Source organism: Hyla sarda, chromosome 10, assembly GCF_029499605.1.
Source record: "Hyla sarda isolate aHylSar1 chromosome 10, aHylSar1.hap1, whole genome shotgun sequence".
In the NCBI taxonomy this organism is placed as follows: domain Eukaryota; kingdom Metazoa; phylum Chordata; class Amphibia; order Anura; family Hylidae; genus Hyla; species Hyla sarda.
This window is the reverse complement of record NC_079198.1, coordinates 80,657,874-80,680,005: the sequence shown is the minus strand read 5'-3', so window position 1 is coordinate 80,680,005 and position 22,132 is coordinate 80,657,874. Positions and strand designations below refer to the sequence as shown.

Here is a 22,132-nt window from a genome sequence, read left to right as displayed (position 1 = left end):
TTTTTCAGGACTGGACTACTCCTTTAAAGGGTCACTCTCATTAAAATTATTTTTGCTATTGCACTCCTTATGGTAAATGAAAAATATTTCTAATATACTTTGTTTAAAAAAAATGAAGTTTTCTATGTTTTATTTGTGCTTAAAAAAGCTCAAGAGCACATTTTCCCCCATCTCATACACAGACTTTGGACCAAAGTCCAAACAAAGGAAGTGCAGCCTGGAGTGCTGAGGGGGGGGGGGGGTGTCCAGCCTCATCCAATCATATCTCCTCTCACACATAACTGCCATGTGCTGTTGGTCGGACATAACCCCCTCAGCAGTCCAGGCTGCACTTCCTGTGTTTGGACTTTGGTCCAAAGTCTGTGTATGAGATGGGGAAAATGTGCTCTTGAGCTTTTTTAAGCACAAATAAAACATAGAAAACTTCATTTTTTTAAACAAAGTATATTAGAAATATTTTTCATTTACCATAAGGAGTGCAATAGCAAAATTTTTTTTAATGAGAGTGACCCTTTAAAGGGAATCTACCACTGGTTTATGCGGTCCTATTTGCAGCAGCAAACACTTCTAAAGGAGACCCCAATACAATTTCATGCAGCTGATTTTATAGAACCGTTCCATTGCCCACCCTACACTGATAGATAGCTGCCAGTCTATGCATGGTATAGGTCAGTGTTTCCCAACCAGGGTGCCTCCAGCTGTTGCAAAACTACAACTCCCAGCATGCCTGGACAGCCAACGGCTGTCCGGGCATGTTGGAAGTTGTAGTTTTGCAACAGCTGGAGGCACCCTGGTTAGGGAACACTGGTATAGGCAAATACCTGCCCATCTGTGGATGACGGGCAGAGGGAGCGTGCACCTATGTCAGCAATGTATGGTTAGAATCAGGACATATCTGTCCTCCGATTGGACCGCATACACCTGGTGACATATTGCCTGTATTGGTGCGGGGTCCATTTTATTGCAGTAGGGAATGGGGAATGTCACCTGCAAGAATAAAGTAGCTTATTTCTTGGGACATCTGTCATTAGGGGGTTGGCAGACCCCCATATACATTAGGTTGCTGGCCAATATATGTGTCAACAACTTTAGAGCTAAGTTGTCACTAGATTGTCATTTTTAGCATGTCAGCTGCTGAGTTAGATGACATAAAAGTGGAGCCCCCCTTTAAGCCTATAGTGGCAGTTATCATGTGATGGTCTGCAGAATATGGCATAATAACACACAATACTTTATTATTTATATCAGTCTCATGAACAATATATTGTGATCTGATGATTTCTGATGTAAATAAAATCCATGAATCCAATATTAACCATTCAGTCACCATAATGGAGCGGCTATGGCACTGCTGACAGCAGGCAGCCTGCCCTCCCCTATTCCCGGCCACACACTGGCACCTATCGCCCATGCTGCTCTGGAGACGTAAAGCCTCGGATATACTCCATACTGTTTACGACAGAAGCGAAAAGAATGTCTCCCGGGAGTGGAGGGAAGCGGCGGGGTGTGCGGCGCCCATAGTGTGTGCCCGGTCCCCTCACCCTCCATAGCATCGGTGAGGGCCCCTGGGACTCCCAGGTAAGTGCCCGGGCCAGCGGCGTCACCACACGGCGGGAAGCGGAGGAGACGAGTGAGGAGAAGCATGGCGCCGGCAACACGTGTGCGCGGAACTGCGGCCACTGTATACAGAAGTGTTTCCTCACCAGGGTGCCTCCAGCTGTTGCAAAACTACAACTCCCAGCATGGCTTTGGCTGTCTGGGCATGCTGAGAGTTATAGTTTTGCAACAGCTGGAGGCATTCTGATTGGTAAACACTGCTGTATACAGTATATAGCTGAGTACCTGCACTGTATACAGTATATACCTGAGTCCCTGCACTGTATACTGTATATACCCGAACCCCTGCACTGTATACAGGTTATACCTGAGCATTTGCACTGTGTAGAGTATATACCCGAACCCCTGCACTGTATACAGCGTATATCTGAGCCTCTGCACTGTATACAGTATATACCCGAGCCCCTGCACTGTATACAGCTTATACCTGAGCATTTGCACTGTGTAGAGTATATACCCGAACCCCTGCACTGTATACAGCGTATACCTGAGCCTCTGCACTGTATACAGTATATACCCGAGCTCCTGCACTGTATACAGCTTATACCCGAGCCTCTGCACTGTATACAGTATATACCCGAGCCTCTGCACTGTATTCAGTATATACCCGAGCATCTGCACTGTATACAGCTTATACCCGAGCATCTGCACTGTATACAGTATATACACGAGCCCCTGCACTGTATACAACTTATACCCGAGCCTCTGCACTGTATACAGTATATACCCAAGCCTCTGCACTGTATACCGCTTATACCTGAGCCTCTGCACTGTATACAGTATATAGCAAAGCCCGTGCACTGTATACAGTATATACCCGAGCTCCTGCACTGTATACAGCTTATACCCGAGCCTCTGCACTGTATACAGTATATAGCAAAGCTCGTACACTGTATACAGCTTATACCCGAGCCTCTGCACTGTATACAGTATATACCCGAGCCGCTGCACTGTATACAATATGCACACCTGCACTGTATACAGCATATACCCAGCCCCTGCACTGTATACATTATATAGACGAGCTTGTGCACTGTATTCAGTATATACATGAGCCCATGAACTGTATACAGTATATAGCCGAGCCCCTGCACTGTATACAGCTTATACCCGAGCCTCTGCACTGTATACAGTATATACCCAAGCCCCTGCACTGTATACAGTAAATACCTAAGTCCTTGCACTGTATATATAGTATATACCCAACCCCCTGCACTGTATACAGTATATACCCTGCACTGTATACAGTATATACCTAAGCCCCTGCACTGTATATATAGTATATGCCCAACCCCCTGCACTATATACAGCATATGCCCCTGCACTGTATACAGAATGATATAAAGTATATACCCCAGCCCCTGCACTATATATAGTATATACCCAATCCCCTGCACTATATACAGTATATACCTAAGCCCTTGCTCTGTATATATAGTATTTACCCATCCCCATGCACTTTATATAGTATATACCCTGCACTGTATACAGTATATACCTAAGCCCCTGCACTGTATATATAGTATATACCCAACCCCCTGCACTGTATACAGTATCTAGCTAAGCCCCTGTACTGTATATATAGTATATACCCAACCCCCTGCACTGTATACAGTATCTACCTAAGCCCCTGTACTGTATATATAGTATCTACCAACCCCCTGCACTGTATACAGTATATACCTAAGCCCCTGTACTGTATATATAGTATCTACCAACCCCCTGCACTGTATACATCTGGACAGGCATGGAGGGACAGCACTTTATGAGAGATGTTGTATACTAGTAACAGGACCCCAGTGCAAACATAGAGGCACAGCAATTTCTTATATATAGGAGATGTATCCTATATACCCCTTGATCTCAGCTGCAGGACCTCTAAGGGACAGTAGAGTGTGTATATAGGATATACTGCCTCACCTTGAACACAGTATACCCCTCTGCTGCACTGTATATCCCCTGACCCTGTATATATGATGTCCCCTTATAGGCAGGTTCTAGAGGTGGGGGGCACTGTACAGTATACATTGTATTCCTGATTCAGTGTTGGGACGTTCATTATGTAAATATTGTGAGTAATATACACTGTCTGTGCCAGTGTTTCCCAAGCAGGGTGCCTCCAGCTGTTGCAAAACTACAACTCCCAGCATGCCCGGACAGCCAAAGGCTGTCCGGGCATGCTGGTAGTTGTAGTTTTGCAACAGCTGGAGGCACCCTGCTTGGGAAACACTGGTCTGTGCTGTATTTAGCAACTATTGGGTCTTGGTGACAATAATTCATAGTTTTACACAGTGTGTAGTCTAGAGCATAGTATATACTGTATATATAGAATATAGTGCACCTTGTATATAATGCACATGACAAATAATGAGGACAGAAGAGAGTTACATAGGAGCCGCAGAGGATGAACTGGTTACATTGTATCACTTACTGTCTGATGGAAGGTATGAGCTACTTATATATGTAAATCTTGTTACTGTCGCTATATATATACCGGGTCCAGGCTAAATACACACGATTGGGTTATTTGCATGGAGAATACTCCTGTATCATGATAACGAGTATTACAGGGGCTAAGCGAGCCGAATGTAGCCGCACAAAGTAGTTACATAGGCTGGCGAGACTATTAGAAAGCGCCCGTAAAGAGCGACCCCTGCTGGTGAAAGGCGGCCTAGCAGGGTATTTCTTCTTAGCGAGTCTCGATCGCGCACGCTGTGGGAGAACAGAGGGGGAATTCGGTTCTAGCGGGAATTTCGGCTCCGATATGGGCTTAGAGGGACTTGACAGTGACCCTTCTGCACATTTAGATATAGGAGGGGGAGGAGGGCAAATCGCTGGAAACCTTACGGTTCTGATCGCTACTTTGTAGCCATAGGGGAAAACAGAAACGCCCAGTTTCCCCGGTCAGAGATGGGGATCCGCTCATTTGTAATCTCGTTTTTTTTTTTTAAATTCAATGTCACTAAAAATCAGTTGATTTGTCATTGAATTCACATGATCCTGGATTCTGCATACAGTGCACTGAGTGTGAACAATGACACTATACGAAGTCCCTGTGCTCCCTGCCAGCCCTGCTCTGCCCCTACAAATACTAAATAATACAAAATACTCAAAGTGCAACATAAAGCTGCAATAAACTACAATGCACAACTTCCATGAAAACCCCAGCCACCTGCAAACACTGTCTATCAGCAGCCCTGACCACCCCAGTAGTGTCTCATTGCACCTTAATGCACTATCACCCCCCCCCCCCACACCCCCCCATAATCATGTTCTATTTACTAATATAAGTACAAAGTGACAAAAAGTGCAAAACATCAGCAGAATAATCTGTTTGGTAAATATGCAAAACCTGTTGAATTCAGCCTTTGTGATTTGCACAGTGCAGCATTCTGCATATTAATGAAGTCTCTCCTTTCTCTTTTAAAGGAACAGCATATAAGAAGAAAGGCAGCAAATGTGCACAAAAAAAGGAGACAAATGTGGAAAATAAGACTAAAATGAACTTACCAGACATTGGAGAAGATTAATAGTTTTCTCTCTGATTTCAAAGAAGGAATCCCCAGGGATGTTGCAGTCTTGTACAGGGAGATTATTCCCTTCTATAAAGGCAAAAAAGGCTCAAGAGTGTAATTTCTTTAAATTTCATGAAATAAAGCAAGTCCCTGTGCTGTAATGGAGACTGAGGATATAGCATACAAATGTATTATGGCTACAGATATAGGTTTGGATTTTTTCCCCACCATGCCATCTATTTAAAAACTCTAGAAACCAATGATTTGACAATCAATGATTGCGCGATAGTTTCAATTTGAATATTCAAAGCCCTAACAAAAAGACAGATCTTTTGGTGAAACAAAGCCCTTGTGCCTGTAACTGAGGGTCTTTGGGAATAAGATTTGATGTCAAACCCTCCCCCCGGGCTTTTTCCGAAGAAATTTTTAAAATTTTATAAAGCTTTCCCCAAAATTAGCAGTAAGAAGACAAATAAGCCAGTAAGTATAGAGCAGAGACTTGCAGATCCCCAGTCACTTGTTTAGATGTGAGAGCTAGGTGTATGGGATCTTATGGTGCAGGTAGCAGATTTTGGGGGGTCACATAGGGCTGATTAGAGGGGTTTTTGGGGGATACAAGGCAGGTAGGCCAGCAGGGGGCGTGGCTGCTGAGCATTGTGTCATTGTATGAGAGGAGCAGGCCAGGCGCCTCACACTTTCTGCTTCTCTGCTCATGTGCAGCATATTATTGCTAACTTTACACCTCTATCCAAGAATTATACACAATATTACAAGATATAGGATGCACAAAATGAATTAGATTGTTCTAAAACTGCTACTTTTTATTATTTATTTTACCTAAGGCAAATTGTATATGCAATCAGTGCAAGTGCTTATATAGATTTTGAATTCTACTTAATGCATGAACCCTATATTAGCTTATATAACATATTTCAGAAGTTCATGCATATGTGCATGTAGCTTTATAATGTGGAATACGCACACAAACCTCAAGTGACAGTGTTGTTGATGCCAAGCTGCAATGGGGGGGACCTTGTCATCACCACTTTTTCTATTTTATTTGTAATAAAGTAATCCCTGACATCATTATAGGGTGGGCACATGTATAGCAGTCTAAGAGTAAGGTGTGCAAAGTTTTAGTAATTTGAATAAATAAGCATATAGATAAATAGGTGGTCAGCAGCACAAGGAGCCTGTGTGTGTATATATATATATATATATATATATATATATATATATATAATTGATTTTTATTTATTTATTTGATTTTTTTAGCACCATTTATAAAGATTGGATTATCCAACATTTCAATGTGAGCCCCTGTGTGTCCTATAGTGATAGCATGATGGATAACAGACATGTTCGCACACAACCTAACACAGTCCTGTACAAAACCACTTAATGCTACAATCAGTATATAAACCACAGCACATATATAACACTTGCACAAGGCACTTATCCCTATACTGTGCACACACTTGTATACATCCACACACCTTCCTCAGTTCACCCTTGTCATATCTGATGTTCACACATTCAGGTTTTTAATTGTAATTATTGAATATAAAGCCAGGAACAAATCCAAAAAAAGAGGACACACTACGGAATTTCCGGGCGGAATTTGCCACATAAATTCCTTTACATACTGCTTAATTTCTTCGACAAACAAATTCTGCTGAAAGAACGAGCATGTCGGATATGCAATGCCATCCATTATGATGGTGCATTAGTTACCTTTTATGGGGGTTGTTACCCAATCCATGCTATTGATAATTTCCAATGAATATATGTGACTTAAGAAAAATAGAAATGTCATTGTAAGGGCAGGTCAATATCAGTGCAAGTGTGGGTTAGCCAAAGTAGAATTATACCCATATCCATATTTTTTATATTTTTAGATAGATCGATGTTATACATGCATGTATGATTCTAATTCAGATTCCATACGCAAACATTTTGTGCGATCAAGTTTGTTCATACTGTGAATAGTAATGGTTACAGTGCCACCTACTGCTAAAAAGGAGCATGGCATCTAGTTATTGGTTTGCACACTTCTATATATGTCTCTTTCCTAATAACCAGAGTTTACTTTTTGCTATAACATATACAGAGTAAAGCTATATAAATGGTTGAGCCTAATCTTCATTTCTATCTATCTCATATCTATCGATCTCATATTTATCTATCTAATATCTAAATGGTTGAGCCTAATCTTCTTAAATATTCTGCTTTACCGAGACTGCACGGATTTTTAGTTGTTTAATTTTTCTTAAAATTCTGATGGATATCCATCAAGTGAAATATGAAACCACAGTTAGTTAATGTATACATCAATAGATATATGGAAAAGAGGCCAAAATCTAAAAACACAATACATTATTTTGTTAAAAAGTCTAAAGGCCCTGGTTAACAAAAGCAACTCACATAATCAGAGAACATTTAAGAACATTTTGCACAATTACAGGTGAAACTGCACTTTTTTATTTTTTTATTTTTTATTTTTTTAATGAATACCCACAAAGGCCAAAAGCTATTACAGGAAAAAGGCTGTCCAACATAGGGGAAAAAAGAATGTATGACACTGCTGTATGGTAGCAAAAAGGGACAAAACAATGGTGGTGTGATGGAGCACCATATCCAACATGGTACCTCCATCCAGGATTCCCTTCTTCTTTCCCCAGGACTCTGGAGATTATAGCCGCTGACATAGCAAAGGCAACCAGGTAGATCTTTCTCTGTCTAAAGAACTGGAAGACAGTCTAACCACAGTGCTCTCTGCTGCCACCTCTGTTCCTGTCAGGAACTGACCAGCGCAGTAGAAGTTTGCTATGGGGATTTGCTCCTACTCTGGACAGTTCCTGATGCTGACAGAGGTGTCAGCAGAGAGCACTGTGGTCAGACTTGGAAGAACTACACAACTTCCTCTGGAGCATACAGCAGCTGATAAGTACTGGAAGGGTTAAGATTTTTAAATAGAAGAAATTTACGATTAACTTTTTGGCACCAGTTAATTTGAAAACATTTGTTTTCCACTGGAGTACCCACTTTATTGACAAACATCTCAATTTATATAGTGGCAAAACAGTAGGGGGTCTATATAGAATACAATGGCAATGGATACGTCAGTGAAAATTTCATGCTGACGTATCTATGTTCGGACGGGCACTGGCCCCATTCATTTCAAAAGAATGTAGTCAGTGACTATGTTGGTGTCATTTTCCGAATGTATCCAAGCTTTGACTGAAAAGCACTGCAAACCTCTCTTCTCATTCCAAGCCAAAACTTGTATACATTTGGAAAATGCTCTGAATGTAGTCACTAGCTGACTACACTCAGGCCACTGAAATGACTAGAGCCTGTGACGGTCTGAGCATGTCATTCTGACAGTTTCCCAATGTATTCATGCCTTGGAGGCACAAATTGTGTTGTGAACCTGGCCTAAAGCATACAGTTCTCTTCATGTAGGAAGCATATGTTACGTATAGGTGCCTGTTCCCCTGGGATGGTATTCTAAAAAAGTGCTCCCATAGCTAGTTGTGAAACAAAGTTATCAGCCCTAATAGATTGATCGGGATTTGTCACTTTAGGTACTTGAGAGAGAGTTTCAGAGAAGTTGGTGGTAAGTCTCGGTAAGCCCAGTTCTCTCTTCCTGGCCACCAGGAAGAAATTTGAGGGTGGAACTGGGTGCTTGGCCATGGGCATGCCAGAAGAGTACAAGGTAGAGGACCAGTTTTGCGGGGTTCCCTTACAGGGAATATGTAACACCTTTCCAACGTTTAGAAGCTGAAAATAGACAAAATTATTAAAATGCATTAATTCCTCATTTTATAAAAAATATAGAAAGGAAATGCAAAGAACTATACAATACAGGTATGCATTGCATGTTCTAGGACGGTTCTGATGTGACCTTGTCTTTGTCCTTGTTACCCGAGTCATCAAACCTTTTTAGTCTCTTAAAGTGTTTTTTATTTATTTATTACAAAACAGATATCCGGCACTGCAAAGAAACACAAACCCCCAGGCTTAGCGATGAACGACACTCCTGCACCCGTGGAAGTGTACAGTGGTGACCTGACCATTTCTCCAGCAAAGACATATATCACTCTCAAGAAGTAACAAAGACCGTCGACACTCACCACATCTTCTTTATTAAATACTCACATAAATTACAATGGGGGAGGATGGTAGGTAAGGGGGTACAAAGAAGATGTGGTGAGTGCTGACGGTCTTTGTTACTTTTCCATTTATTTATTTTTTTATTACAGATAGACTTTAAAGGAGGGAAATGTGCTGGCAAGTCGCCCTGTGATGACAGGTGAACAAGGACCCTGTAGATAAGGATGGCATTATAAAGATAAGTAAGAACCCATTATCAGGGTCTGATTTAGAAGGAATGCTCTTATGTATACATTACACAGGTTACTAAAATCAATGCATTACCATCATAAAATAACTTTTTGTGCTATTACATTATTGGACAATTATAGTTGTATTATTCTTTCTATCCTTTTGGTAAGTTTGTAAATCTTAAAGGATTTCCTGATTCTCATTTTCCAATCTTTTTAGGATAGTGGCACATCTTTTAAATATCATTTTTTTTGGCATCAGATTATAACTGCCAGGCAAAACCCTGCACCTTTACCATGCTTATTCACACATTACTGGTTTGGCCAGTCTTTTATATCAATATAAACTAGAGCTAAGGAAAAGATTTGTACTTCTTTTCATATGCTCCTTATCTTGGCTTTAAAGAGGACCTGTGAACAACCCCCAAAAATGATTTTAGACTCATTAAATAGCCCAGGGTGCCCTGATCAGACACAATTTACAGTTTCTTGATATACCCTTCCATTCCTGAGATATGTGGGTTTATGCTATTTCTGACAATTCAGGAAACCAATCAGATTAGCATAAACTTAAAGGGGAACCCCGGTACATAACATTTTATCCCCTATCCACAAGAAAGGGGATAGGGTCTGATCATGGTGGGTCCTAGTGCTGGGACCCCCCAAGATCTCCTGCCTGGCAACCCGATATTCTGAACATTCGTGTTCATAACACCAGGTGTTCTCGTGCTCTGTGCGACCATGGTCAGCAAACCCCCTTCATGCATCTTAATGGGAGAGCCAGAGATAATACAGTGGTCGTATATCTCTGACTCTCCCATAGAGATGCATGGAGGGGCATATTGACCACAGCTTTGTGCGGGGGTCGACAGTCTCCATCGTGCCCTGTCTGTGCATGAGGAGAGCTAGGGTGCTGGGCAGTAGATTGTGGAGGGTAACCAGCAGAGAGACCCCCTGTGATCAGACACTCATCCCCTATATTGTGAATAGGGTAACATAAGATGTTATGTACTGGAATTCCCCTTTAGTTTTAATAATGGGAGTGATGTGATGGGTTGGGTTATACAGTGATGGCTTGTGAGTGTTTTACATTGAGGGATGTTTATACCTAATACATGCCACCTGACTATAATTCCACCCATCACCTGATTTACATTATTAAAACTAGGTTCACACCCATCTGACTGATTACCTGAATTATCAGACAAACTATAAACCCACATATCTTAGGAACAGAATGGCGTATCAAGAAACTATGAAAAGGTATTTGGTCAGGGCACCTTTTTAATAATAATGCAATTCACTTTTTGGCCATGATCGGGACTTCAGGCTCCAACCTATGTGTACATCCTGTACAATATATAAATTGTGTATGTGCATGTGTTTGTATACTTTTGTGCCGTTATTTTTTCAATTTTAGTCCCGAAGGCGCCCCCCCACAATGTACCATGATGTGAAAATATCCTTCACAGCTTGTTGAAGCAGTTTTTTCTTTTTTAGTGTTTGTTTAACATACACTACATCTGTATATTTATCTACATATACAGGTGCACTTTTTTTCTATGCCTTCCTTGTAATGTCTGTTTTTACACATTTTATGAGCAATAATTCTTTTTACGTATTGTCATATTTTAATGTCATGTTCTTAAAGCAATCATTTTATTTCTGCTCTTGTAACAGTGATGCCTGTGTGACACACAATCCGGAGTGCAGCAACCAGCAGATTTACAATACAACGTGGTTGGAGATGGCTCGTTTCTGTACCTTGAACGGGACAAACTTACACAACAGCAACAGGGGTTATCGGCAAGTGTTATTATTATTTTTTATTTTTTATGCACTATTATTTTTATTGAATATTTTTTTAATTAAATTACACAAGACTCTGTATGAAGGGCATATAGGGACAACCTTGCGTTCCGGTACTTAAAGACCGAGTGCGTACCTGTACGCCCTGGTCCCGTTACCAGGGATTAAAGCATCCTCACGAGCGGAGAACACTTCAAGCCTGGTGGGTCCTGGTTGCTATTAGCAGCCAGGACCCATGGTCAATGCTGGACATTGCGGATCGGGAGATCCGCGGCATAATCGTAGGTCCCGATCAGCTGAGAGGATGATGGGAGGGCACTTACCTGCCCCCTCGCCATCCGATCAGTGCTCTGAGGCTCTGGCCAGCGATTGCAGGCTAGAGCAGCAGAGCACCGATAACACTGATAAATGCTATGCTATGTCATAGCCATGAACAGTGTATGCAATTTACAGATTACAGGGTATAGCTCCCTATGGGGACTAAAAACAAAATGTAAAAAAAAAAGTTAATAAAAATAAATTTTTTAAAGAAAATTATGTAATCAAATATAAACATAATCATATGTGATACCGCTGCGTGCGTAAATTAAAACTATTAAAATATAAGGTTAGTTAAACCGCATGGTCGATGGTGTACATGTAAAAAAACACCAAATTCCAAAACTGCATTTCTGATCACTTCATATACCATAAAATCCTAATAAAAGCGATCAAAAAGTCACATCAAAATGAAAATAATACCAATAAAAACTACAGATCACAGCGCAAAAAATAAGCCCTCATATAGCCCTGCATGCGGAAAAAAAAAAGTTATGGGGGTCATAAGATGACAATTTTAAACATACTAATTTTGGAGCATGTAATTATAATTTTTTTTAACCCCATAAGGACTCAGCGTTTTTCACTTTTTGCATTTTCGTTTTTTCCTCCTTACCTTTTAAAAATCATATCCCTTTCAATTTTCCACCTAAAAATCCATATTATGGCTTATTTTTTGCGCGTTTTTCGGGAAAAGAGGCGTGTTCCCTACATTTCATCCAAAATCACTCATCTTTTCTGAAAACTACTCTGAAAATCATGTGAATTCTCTGGGAAGAAAACCCTACACTTTAAAGCATGTATAAAGTTTCCGAAATCAGAGTAAATTAGTAAATTCCATGGAAAAAAAAGGTCAGAACTGCAAAAAACACAACAAAACCTACACTCCACTCACAGTAAATCAGGGCCATGGTGTCATTTTTACCCCAAATTGCACTGTGTAGAAATGGAAACCCCCAAAAGTTACAAAATAACTTTTTATTTTTTCAATTTCATCCCACAAATATATATATATATTTTTTGGTTTTGCTGTAGATTTTGTTATTAAATGATTGATGTCATTACAAAGTACAATTGGTGATAAAAAATGAGCCCTTATTTAGGCCTGTAGGGGCAAAAGTGAAAACATTATGCTTTTTAGGATGGGAGAAGAAAAAAACGAAAGTGCAAAAACTAAAATTGGCCTTGTCCTTAAGGTCAAAATGGGCTGTGTCTTTAACCCCTTAAGGACCCGGGCTTTTTCCATTTTCAATTTTTCCTCCTTAACTTTAAAAAATCATAACTCTTTAAAATTTTCACCTAAAATTCTATATGATGGCTTATTTTTTGCGTCACTAATTTTACTTTGTAAGGACATTAGTCATTTTACCCAAAAATCTACGGTGAAACGGGAAAAAAAATCAATGTGCGACAAAATTGATCAAAAAACACTATTTTGTAAGTTTTGGGGGCTTCCGCTTTTACGCAGTACATTTTTCAGCAAAAATTATACCTTATCTTTATTCTGTAGGTCCATACAGTTAAAATTATACCCTACTTGTATAGGTTTGAATTTGTATCACTTCCGAAAAAAAATCATGAATACATGCAGGAAAATGTATATGTTTAAAATGGTCATTTTCTGACCCCTATAACTTTTTTATTTTTCTGTGTTCAGGGCGCTATGATGGCGAATTTGTTGTGCCATGATCTGAAGTTTTTAGCGGTACCATTTTTGTTCTGATCAGACTTTTTGATCACTTTTTATTCACTTTTTTGTGGTATAAAAAGTGATCAAAAATGCGCTATTTTGGAATTTGGAATTTTTTTGCGCGTACGCCATTGAACGTGCGGTTTAAAAAGCGATATATTTTTATAATTCGGACATTTCTGCACGCGGTGATACCACATATGTTTATTTTTATTTACACTGTGTTTTTTTCTTTTTGGAAATGCCGGGTGATTCAAACTTTTATTAGGGGAAGGGATAATTGAAAGGGTTAATGATGTTTTTTACACTTTTCTAATGCAATATTATAGCTCTTATAGGGGGGGGGGGGGGGGGGCTATAACATTGCATTAACTGATCTTTTACACTGATTGATCCATCTCCATAGGAATGGATCAATCAGTGTTTTCGGCGATTGAATGCTCAAGCCTGGATCTCAGGCTTGAAGCATTCATTCGGCAATCGGATTATACCGCAGCGATCCTGAACAGCTCCCTGAGCTAGCCGGGCACTTTTACTTTCGTTTTTAGCTGCGCGGCTCAGCTTTGAGCGCACGGCTAAAGGGTTAATAGCGTGCGGCACCGCGATCAGTGCCGCACGCTATTAGAGGCGGGTCCCGGCTTCACTATGACGCCGGGCCCGCCGCGATATGATGCGGGGTCACCGTGTGACCCCGCATTATATCGCAGGACCGGGACCCAGGACGTACCCATACGTCCTATGTCCTTAAGAGGTTAAGGGGTTAAAATGTATTGCCGACCTTTATTTCCCCTGTAACTGTAGCTAATGTGTCAGCCCCAGATTTAAAAAAAAGTAAATAAAAAATTCACTAATATAAATGGTAGTATTGAGGGTGTTAGTACCCCTGGTTCTCTTTGTGCACTTTATAACTTGATCATTTCACCCTTCTCTATACCTTAATACTACAAAACGGTTGACTCTACTTTATAGTCTGTCCCGTACGTTTGTTTTTAGCATCAATTTTTTTGTTGCCTATATACTAATCTTTGTACAATATATAATTTTTTTAAGGATTTGGATTTTTAATATTGTGAAATAAAATAAATTTTTATCAGTAGCAATGTAATGTTTGTCCTTCTTTTGGTTTACTAGTGGTAACATATAGCATCATAATTTTTTTTCTGTGAAATGACAGGTACATTTTAAGAGAAGTAATAGATATATTACTTGTTCAACTCCTATCCATTAGTTGTTCAGCTCCACACTATATCCCAGGATAGAGCACACGGTGAGCATACATACTCTGCAGCTCCAGTCATTACATAAGAAGTTTACCACAGTGAGCCTCAGGTGTAGCAAGAGTCAGGCACATCTACAAGTAGGTCACCATCTTCCAAGTCCTGTCTACAGTCGACTACATCTGCCAAACGAGACCAGCTACAAGGGTAAAAGTCTGTACAGAAAGGAGTTCCTAGTCAAGGGTAACACTAAGGGCACAATTGCAAAAGAAAAGTCCCTTTTCTCAGCTCTTGAGTCAGTAGCACACCATTATGTCAGAGGATGCCTCCTGGATAGGCCTGGATAGAGTTGTGTCTTAGCAAAGTCTATAGAAGTAAGTGGAGGGAAGTTCTGGACATTTACGTTGGTCCTCCCCAGTGAAGATCACTGTCAGTTTGCTCAGTTGAATAGAACACAAGATAGTGCAACATAAGGTCGGTCTACATCCTCAAGGAACAATCTCAAGTCCAGGTACAGACTGGAAAAGACATTAACCAGAAATACCAAAGTACAACTACAAAAATAGCACTAAAACAACAAATTTGCACAAAGCTTCAGTATCCACCCCTAGACATCTTATCCCCTATCCAAAGGATAGGGGATAAGATGTCTGATTGCGGGGGTCCCGCCGCTGGGGACCGCCACAATATAGCATGCAGCACCCACCTGTTTCTGCCCCGGAAGCACTAGATTGTCTGGGTCCCGACCACGGGAACGTAAGTTTGTGACGTCACGACTCCACCCCCCTGTGACGTCACACCCCGTTTTCTCAATGCAAGTCTATGGGAGGGGGCGTGACGGCCGTCATATGGTCTCCTCATGCACCTCCAGGCACCTCCAGGCTCTCTAATTGTGCTGCTCTATGGTCTCTTCATGCTGATGCTACCACTCCAGGCTCTCTAATTGTGCTGTTCTATGGTGTCCTCATGCTGGTGCTACCACCTCCAGGTTCCCTCATTGTGCTTTCATGGATACTGCAAAACATGATTAAGGTGCTGGTCCCCATTTTCAGAAATTCCTCTGCATTAGGGTCACTTTCATGAAGCTGTTGCTGCCACCTCCAGGCTGTTCCATTTAGCCACTATATGGTCTCTTCATGCTGCCACAAATTTCAGGGAGTCATTCAGCCACTATATGGTCTCCTCATGCTGATGCCACCTCCAGGCTCTGTCATTGTGCTGCCATGTGACATCTCCAGGCTGTCTAATTCTGCCACCATATGTTCTCATGCTTCCGCCACCTCCAGGCTGTGTCATTCAGCCACTATATGTTCTCCTCATGCAGCCGCCACCTGCATGCTGTGTAATTTAGCCACTATATGGTCTCTGCATGCTTACGCCACATCCAGGCTGTGTCATTCAGCCACTATATGTTTTCCTCATGCAGCCACCACCTGCATGCTGTGTAATTCAGCCACTATATGGTCTCTGCATGCTTACGCCACATCCAGACTGTGTCATTCAGCCACTATATGTTCTCCTGACGCTGCCGCAAACTCCAGGCTGTGTTATTTAGACACTATATGGTCTCCTCTTTCTGCCGCCACCTCCACGCTTTGTCATTCAGTCACTATATGGTCTCCTCATGCTTCCGCCACCCCCAGGCTGTTTCATTCAGACACTATATGTTCTACTCATGCTGCCGCAAATTCCAGGCTGTGTCATTCAGCCACTATATGCTGCCGCCAACTCCAGGCCACGCCCACCAAGCCCTCAAGACTCTGACCAGGAGACCACAGCTTCCCAGGAGCCAGGAGAGCCGCCCGGACCTCAGCCGACCAGCCGGAGCCCCTCACCGCCTCCTCTGACCGCCAGCCACGACTGACACAGGGAGCCGCCTCCTACCCAAGACCTCTGTGCAGCACAGGGACATGCTCCGCTGCTCGCACCACCGCCGCTAACCGGAAGGGTCCCCCGGTCCTCAGCCAACCTCAGGCAGCAGCAGGGGTGAGTACCGGCCGACCGACAGGGTAATTACACAGGGTTATAGGGCTGAGCGGGCGGGTGCACCGGCTCATGCGACCGCTCAGCTCTGCATCCAGGCCACGCCCCCTTCTAATATGTCTAAAATGTCAAATGTGATATTTCTTGTGTTCTCGTGCTCAGGATACTTTGTTGGCCAGAAGGTATTCCTGTTACCCACAAAAGCGTGTAAAAAAAAAAGTCAAAAGTAACAAAATATCAATTGTTATCTAAAAAAAATTGTCAAGCTGAGAAAATGTCTAGCATAAAAATAACTAGTGTTCTGGGGAGAAGTGTGTAATGCCAAGGGATCCCGGTAGCCAAGGCATTGGACAGAAAGCCTCCGGCAACCAAATCCCCCAGTATGATGTCTAGTAATGTATAAAGTGTTGTTATGCATAGTCAACTGTCATAATATGCATAGTCAAATGTTATGATTTACCATAGTCATAGGTATGCTGTCATTATTATACAGTCATGGCTGTAAATGTTGGTACCCCTGACATTTTTCAAGAAAATTAAGTATTTCTCACATAAAATAATTGCAAGAACACTTGTTTTGCTATACACATGTTTATTCCCATTGTGTGTATTGGAACTATACCAAAAAAGGGAGGAAAAAAAGCAAATTGGACATTGTCACACCAAACTCCAAACTGTCACCAAACTGGCACCCTTTCAAAATTGTGGACATATAAGATTGTTTCAAGCACGTGATTCTCCTTTAAACTCACCTGGGGCAAGTAACAGGTGTTGGCAATATAAAAATCACACCTGAAAGCAGATAAAAAGGAGAGAAGTTCACTTAGTCTTTGCATTGTGTGTCTGTGTGTGCCACTAAACAAGGACAACAGAAGAGGACAAGAGATTTGACTTGAGAACCAAAATTTTGGGAAAATATCAACAATCTCAATGTTACAAGTCCATCTCCAGATATCTAGATTTGCCTTTGTCCACAGTGCGCAACATTATCAAGAAGTTTGCAACCCATGCCACTGTAGCTAATCTCCCAGGGCGTGGACAGAAGAGGAAATTTAATGAAAGGTGTCAATGCAGGATAGTTCGGATGGTGGATAAGCAGCTCCAAACAAGTTACAAAGATATTCAAGCTGTCTTGCAGGCTCAGGGAGCATCAGTGTCAGCACAAACTATCCGTCAACATTTAAATGAAATGAAACGCTATGGCAGGAGACCCAGGAGGACCCCACTGCTGACACAGAGATATAAAAAAGTAAGAGCTGTTTGCTGTTTGGGCATGCTGGGATTTGAGGGTTTTGCAACATCTGGAGGGCTACTGTTTAGAGACTACTGCACAGTGATCTCCAAATTGTGGCCCTCCAGATGTTGCAAAACTACTAATCCCAGCATGCCCAGACAGCAAACTGCTGTCTGGGCATGCTGTGAGTTGTAGTTTTGCAACATCTGGAGGGCTACAGTTTAGAGACCAATGTATAGTGGTCTCAAACTGTAGCCCTCCAGATGTTGCTAGGCAACTCACCGTCTTTTGTAGGATCCAGTGAGCCAGCCGCACAACATCGCCGCCCGCCGATCCCCGTCGCCACTGCCGTCGGATGGGTAAGTGGATCTTCGGCGCAGGTCCCCTTCGGTTTCCCTGTCCTGCCCCGCCTATTGTGGGTGGGCAGAATGAGGAAATCAAATGTTAACCCCCCCACCCCGATCTGCTATTGGTCGTCGCTTATAGACGACCAATAGCAGGGATAGGAGGGGTGGCACCCTTGCTATCTCGCTCCAATTCCTTCAGGGGGATCGTGGATGTCTTGGACAACCCCGATCCCCCTTATTTTCCGGATCACCATAGACCCGTTTGACACGGAATCATATTAACCCACAGAATAAAGAAAACAGATCTATTTTACCGCAAAGTGTACAGCATAAGAAAGGAAACCTTCCAAAATTTGCTAAATTGCGGATTTCTTATCAATTTCTCCACACAAATAGTATTTTTTTGGTTGCACCATACAATTCATTACAAAGGAAAACTGGTTGCGCAAAAAAACAAGCAACCAGTTTTCCTTTGGATGAAAATATAAAAGAGTTATGATTTTTAGAAGGCAAGGAGGAAAAAAGGAAAACTTAAAAATAAAATTGTCTCAGTCCTTAAAGGGGTACTCTTGTGGAAAACTTTTTTTTTTTTAAATCAACTGGTGCCAGAAAGTTAAATAAATTTGTAAATTACTTCTATTAAAAAAAATCTTAATCCTTAATCCTAGTACTTAAAAAATCTTAATCCTTAATCCTAGTATTTATTAGCTGCTGAATACTACAGAGGAAATGGTTTTCTTTTTGGAACACAGAGCTCTCTGCTGACATCATGAACACAGTGCTCTCTGCTGACATCTCTGTCCATTTTAGGAACTGTCCAGAGCAGCATATGTTTGCTATGGGGATTTTCTCCTACTCTGGACAGTTCTTAAAATGGACAGAGATGTATGCTGAGAGCACTGTGGTCATGATGTCAGCAGAGAGCACTGTGTTCCAAAAAGAAAACCATTTCCTCTGTAATATTCAGAAGCTAATAAGTACTGGCAGGATTAAAGGGGTACTCCGCCCCTAGACATCTTATCCCCTATCCAAAGGATAGGGGATAAGATGTCAGATCGCCGGGGTCCCGCTGCTGGGGACCCCGGGGATTGCTGCTGCAGCACCCCGCTATCATTACTGCGCAGAGCGAGATCGCTTTGTACGTAATGACGGGCAATACAGGGGCCGGAGCATCGTTACGTCATGGCTCCGCCCCTTGTGACGTCACGGCCCGCCCCCTTCAATACAAGTCTATGGGAGGGGGCGTGGCGGTTGTCACGCCCCCTCCCATAGACTTGCATTAAGGGGACGGGCCGTGATGTCATGAGGGGCGGAGCCATGACGTCACGCTGCTCTGGCCCCTGTATCGCCCGTCATTACGCACAGAGCGAACTCGCTCTGTCCAGTAATGATGGCGGGGTGCCGCAGCTCCGATCCCCGGGGTCCCCAGCAGCGGCACCGCGGCGATCTGACATCTTATCCCCTATCCTTTGGATAGGGGATAAGATGTCTAGGGGCGGAGTACCCCTTTAAGATTTTTTAATAAAAGTAATTTACAAATCTATATGATCCTGCACTCACCGCATCCATCGCTGGGTCAGGAAAGGCACATGGAAGGAATGAGGGTGGAGAGGTAGAAAAGGGCTCAGAGGCAAACACCGGTGGTTTCGTGCTAATCCGGCCTCTGCTTACGTCATTGCTCCCGACATATTTATGTGTCTTACAGTAGTGCATGTGACCGAACCAAACCGATAAATGAAAAACAAGAAAAGATAACTAAAGTCACAAATTAGAAAAATATAAAAATTAGCACCTCTAACAAATACATTATAATAGACATCAAAATATATGTATAAATATAAATCAAAAAATGGAGAAAAATCGACTTTATCATTAAGTCCCATCCTGTCTTGTTTACTGCTATTGCTTGTGTTTCATTTTCTGATCCGGGCACCACCAGTTACCATCCATGCATTATTTTACTGTTTGGTTGCATCCATATATTTTTCTCTTGCTTTCATTTTATGAATGAACTGTGCCTCCCCTGTTACTTTTTTACTTGGATAATTTACAAATCTGCTTAACTTTCTTGCACCAGTTGATTTAAAAAAAAAAAAATTTCCATGGGAGTACCCCTTTAAGACCCAAATAGCCTAAGTCCTTAAGGGGTTAAGGCTTTGTGCAAACATTTTATTTTAGGACTCATTTCAAGCCTCAAAAATTTTTATTTTATGGACAAATTGAAAGTTTCAGATTTCTTTTTCTGATATTTGGAATGCTTTTTTAGACAATTTTGTACTTGAATCTTTTTGGCCCAAATAAAACTTTTTATTTTATTATTACCTTTTTTTATTTTTTTATTACAAAAACGCACCAAGGATAATTTACAGCCAAAAAAATCATATTATATGTAAACTATGAGCTGTTTTAACATTGAATTTAGTGCAATTCATTTGGGGACACAAACTAACTTATTATTTTACATATTGAGTCCTAAAAAGCATAGCCTAAAGGTAAATGTAGCAGATTGGTTGCACACATACCGTATATACTCGAGTATAAGCCGACCCGAGTATAAGCCGAGACCCCTAATTTCAACCCAAAATCCCAGGAAAAGTTATTGACTCGAGTATAAGCCTAGGGTGGGAAATACCTCATCCCCCCCTGTCATCATCCAGACCCGTCATTAACATCCTCATCATCATCCCCTTGTCATCATCCCACACATCCCCCCTTCATCATCCCCTTATCATCCCACACATCCCCCCTTCATCATCCCCTTGTCATCATCCCACACATCCCCCCCTTCATCATCCCCTTATCATCCCGCACATCCCCCCTTCATCATCCCCTTGTAATCATCCCACACCCCCCCCCCCTTCATCATCCCCACCCCCCTTCATCATCCCCACACCCCCCCTTCATCATCCTCTTCTCATCATTCGCCCTCAGTGGTCTTCAACCTGCGGACCTCCAGAGGTTTCAAAACTACAACTCCCAGCAAGCCCGGGCAGCCATCGGCTGTCCGGGCTTGCTGGGAGTTGTAGTTTTGAAACCTCCGGAGGTCCGCAGGTTGAAGACCACTGCGGCCTTCAACATCATCCAGCCCCCTCTCACCCCCTTTAGTTCTGAGTACTCACCTCCGCTCGGCGCTGGTCCGGTCCTGCAGGGCTGTCCGGAGAGGAGGTGGTCCGGTGAGGAGGTGGTCCAGGCTGCTATCTTCACCGGGGGCGCCTCTTCTCCGCGCTTCCGGCCCGGAATAGAGGCGTTGCCTTGACAACGACGCAGAAGTATGTTGGCAATGAACGCACCTCTGCGTCGTTGTCACGGCAACGTGACTATTCTGAGGCCGGGCCCGAAGCGCTTAGAAGAGGCCTCCCCGGTGAAGATAGCAGCCCGGAACCACTATCCCACCGGACCACCTCCTCTCCGGACAGTCCTGCAGGACCAGACCAGCGCCGAGCGGAGGTGAGTACTCAGAACTAAAGGGGGTGAGAGGGGGCTGGATGATGTTGAAGGCCGCAGTGGTCTTCAACCTGCGGACCTCCGGAGGTTTCAAAACTACAACTCCCAGCAAGCCCGGACAGCCGATGGCTGCCCGGGCTTGCTGGGAGATGTAGTTTTGAAACCTCCGGAAGTCCGCAGGTTGAAGACCACTGCGGGTGGGGGAGTTCACTCGAGTATAAGCCGAGGGGGGTGTTTTCAGCACGAAAAATCGTGCTGAAAAACTCGGCTTATACTCGAGTATATACGGTAATTGCAAGTGTCCTATTCATCTATAGTATCCTTATTTAGATGAGTGGCACTGGTTTTCAGAAATTTCAGGTCACAGAGACAAAAAATTCTCTAATAACCCCCTGAGTGGTCATGGTGCTGCTTTATTCATTTATACTGTTATTCCTTCTGTTTTTTATGTCCTATTAAGTCACTGTGTCACCGATAAATGGGGTTTGTGAGCTATCACTGGACCTTGGGCTGAGCAAATGCTGCATTCCCTATAAATAGAGACCATGGTATTTAGATGTATTGAATGATATTGTATCACTATCGAACACATGGAGAAGGAGAAATGTCGGC

At 42.4% G+C, this 22,132-nt stretch overlaps 1 protein-coding gene and 1 long non-coding RNA gene across 5 annotated transcripts in view; one reads left to right on the top strand and one right to left on the bottom strand.

The window, feature by feature from the left end:
- The window catches only part of POU2AF3 (POU class 2 homeobox associating factor 3), a 35,536-nt gene extending 14,237 nt beyond the window's left edge, over positions 1–21,299 (bottom strand). Inside the window, exons 1-2 of one of the 3 annotated variants that reach the window (XM_056543343.1) lie at positions 21,196–21,299; positions 5,128–5,219 (exon numbers count right to left, since the gene is read on the bottom strand). In XM_056543343.1, the coding sequence (XP_056399318.1) occupies positions 5,128–5,134 (7 nt within the window). In that variant the 5' untranslated portion in view covers positions 5,135–5,219; positions 21,196–21,299. Of the gene's footprint in view, positions 1–1,541; positions 1,670–5,127; positions 5,220–19,636; positions 19,850–21,195 lie in introns of those variants that run through there. The other 2 variants (XM_056543344.1, XM_056543342.1) reach the window with 2 other exon arrangements.
- On the top strand, positions 1,365–14,318 carry LOC130293994 (uncharacterized). 2 transcript variants are annotated; one of them, XR_008848351.1, is made up of 4 exons: positions 1,365–1,578; positions 5,047–9,316; positions 9,398–9,490; positions 11,159–14,318. It is a non-coding gene; the product is annotated as an uncharacterized LOC130293994 (long non-coding RNA). The 2 variants fall into 2 exon arrangements; XR_008848350.1 differs by having other exon boundaries at positions 5,047–9,490.
- Positions 21,300–22,132: the final 833 nt, after the last annotated feature.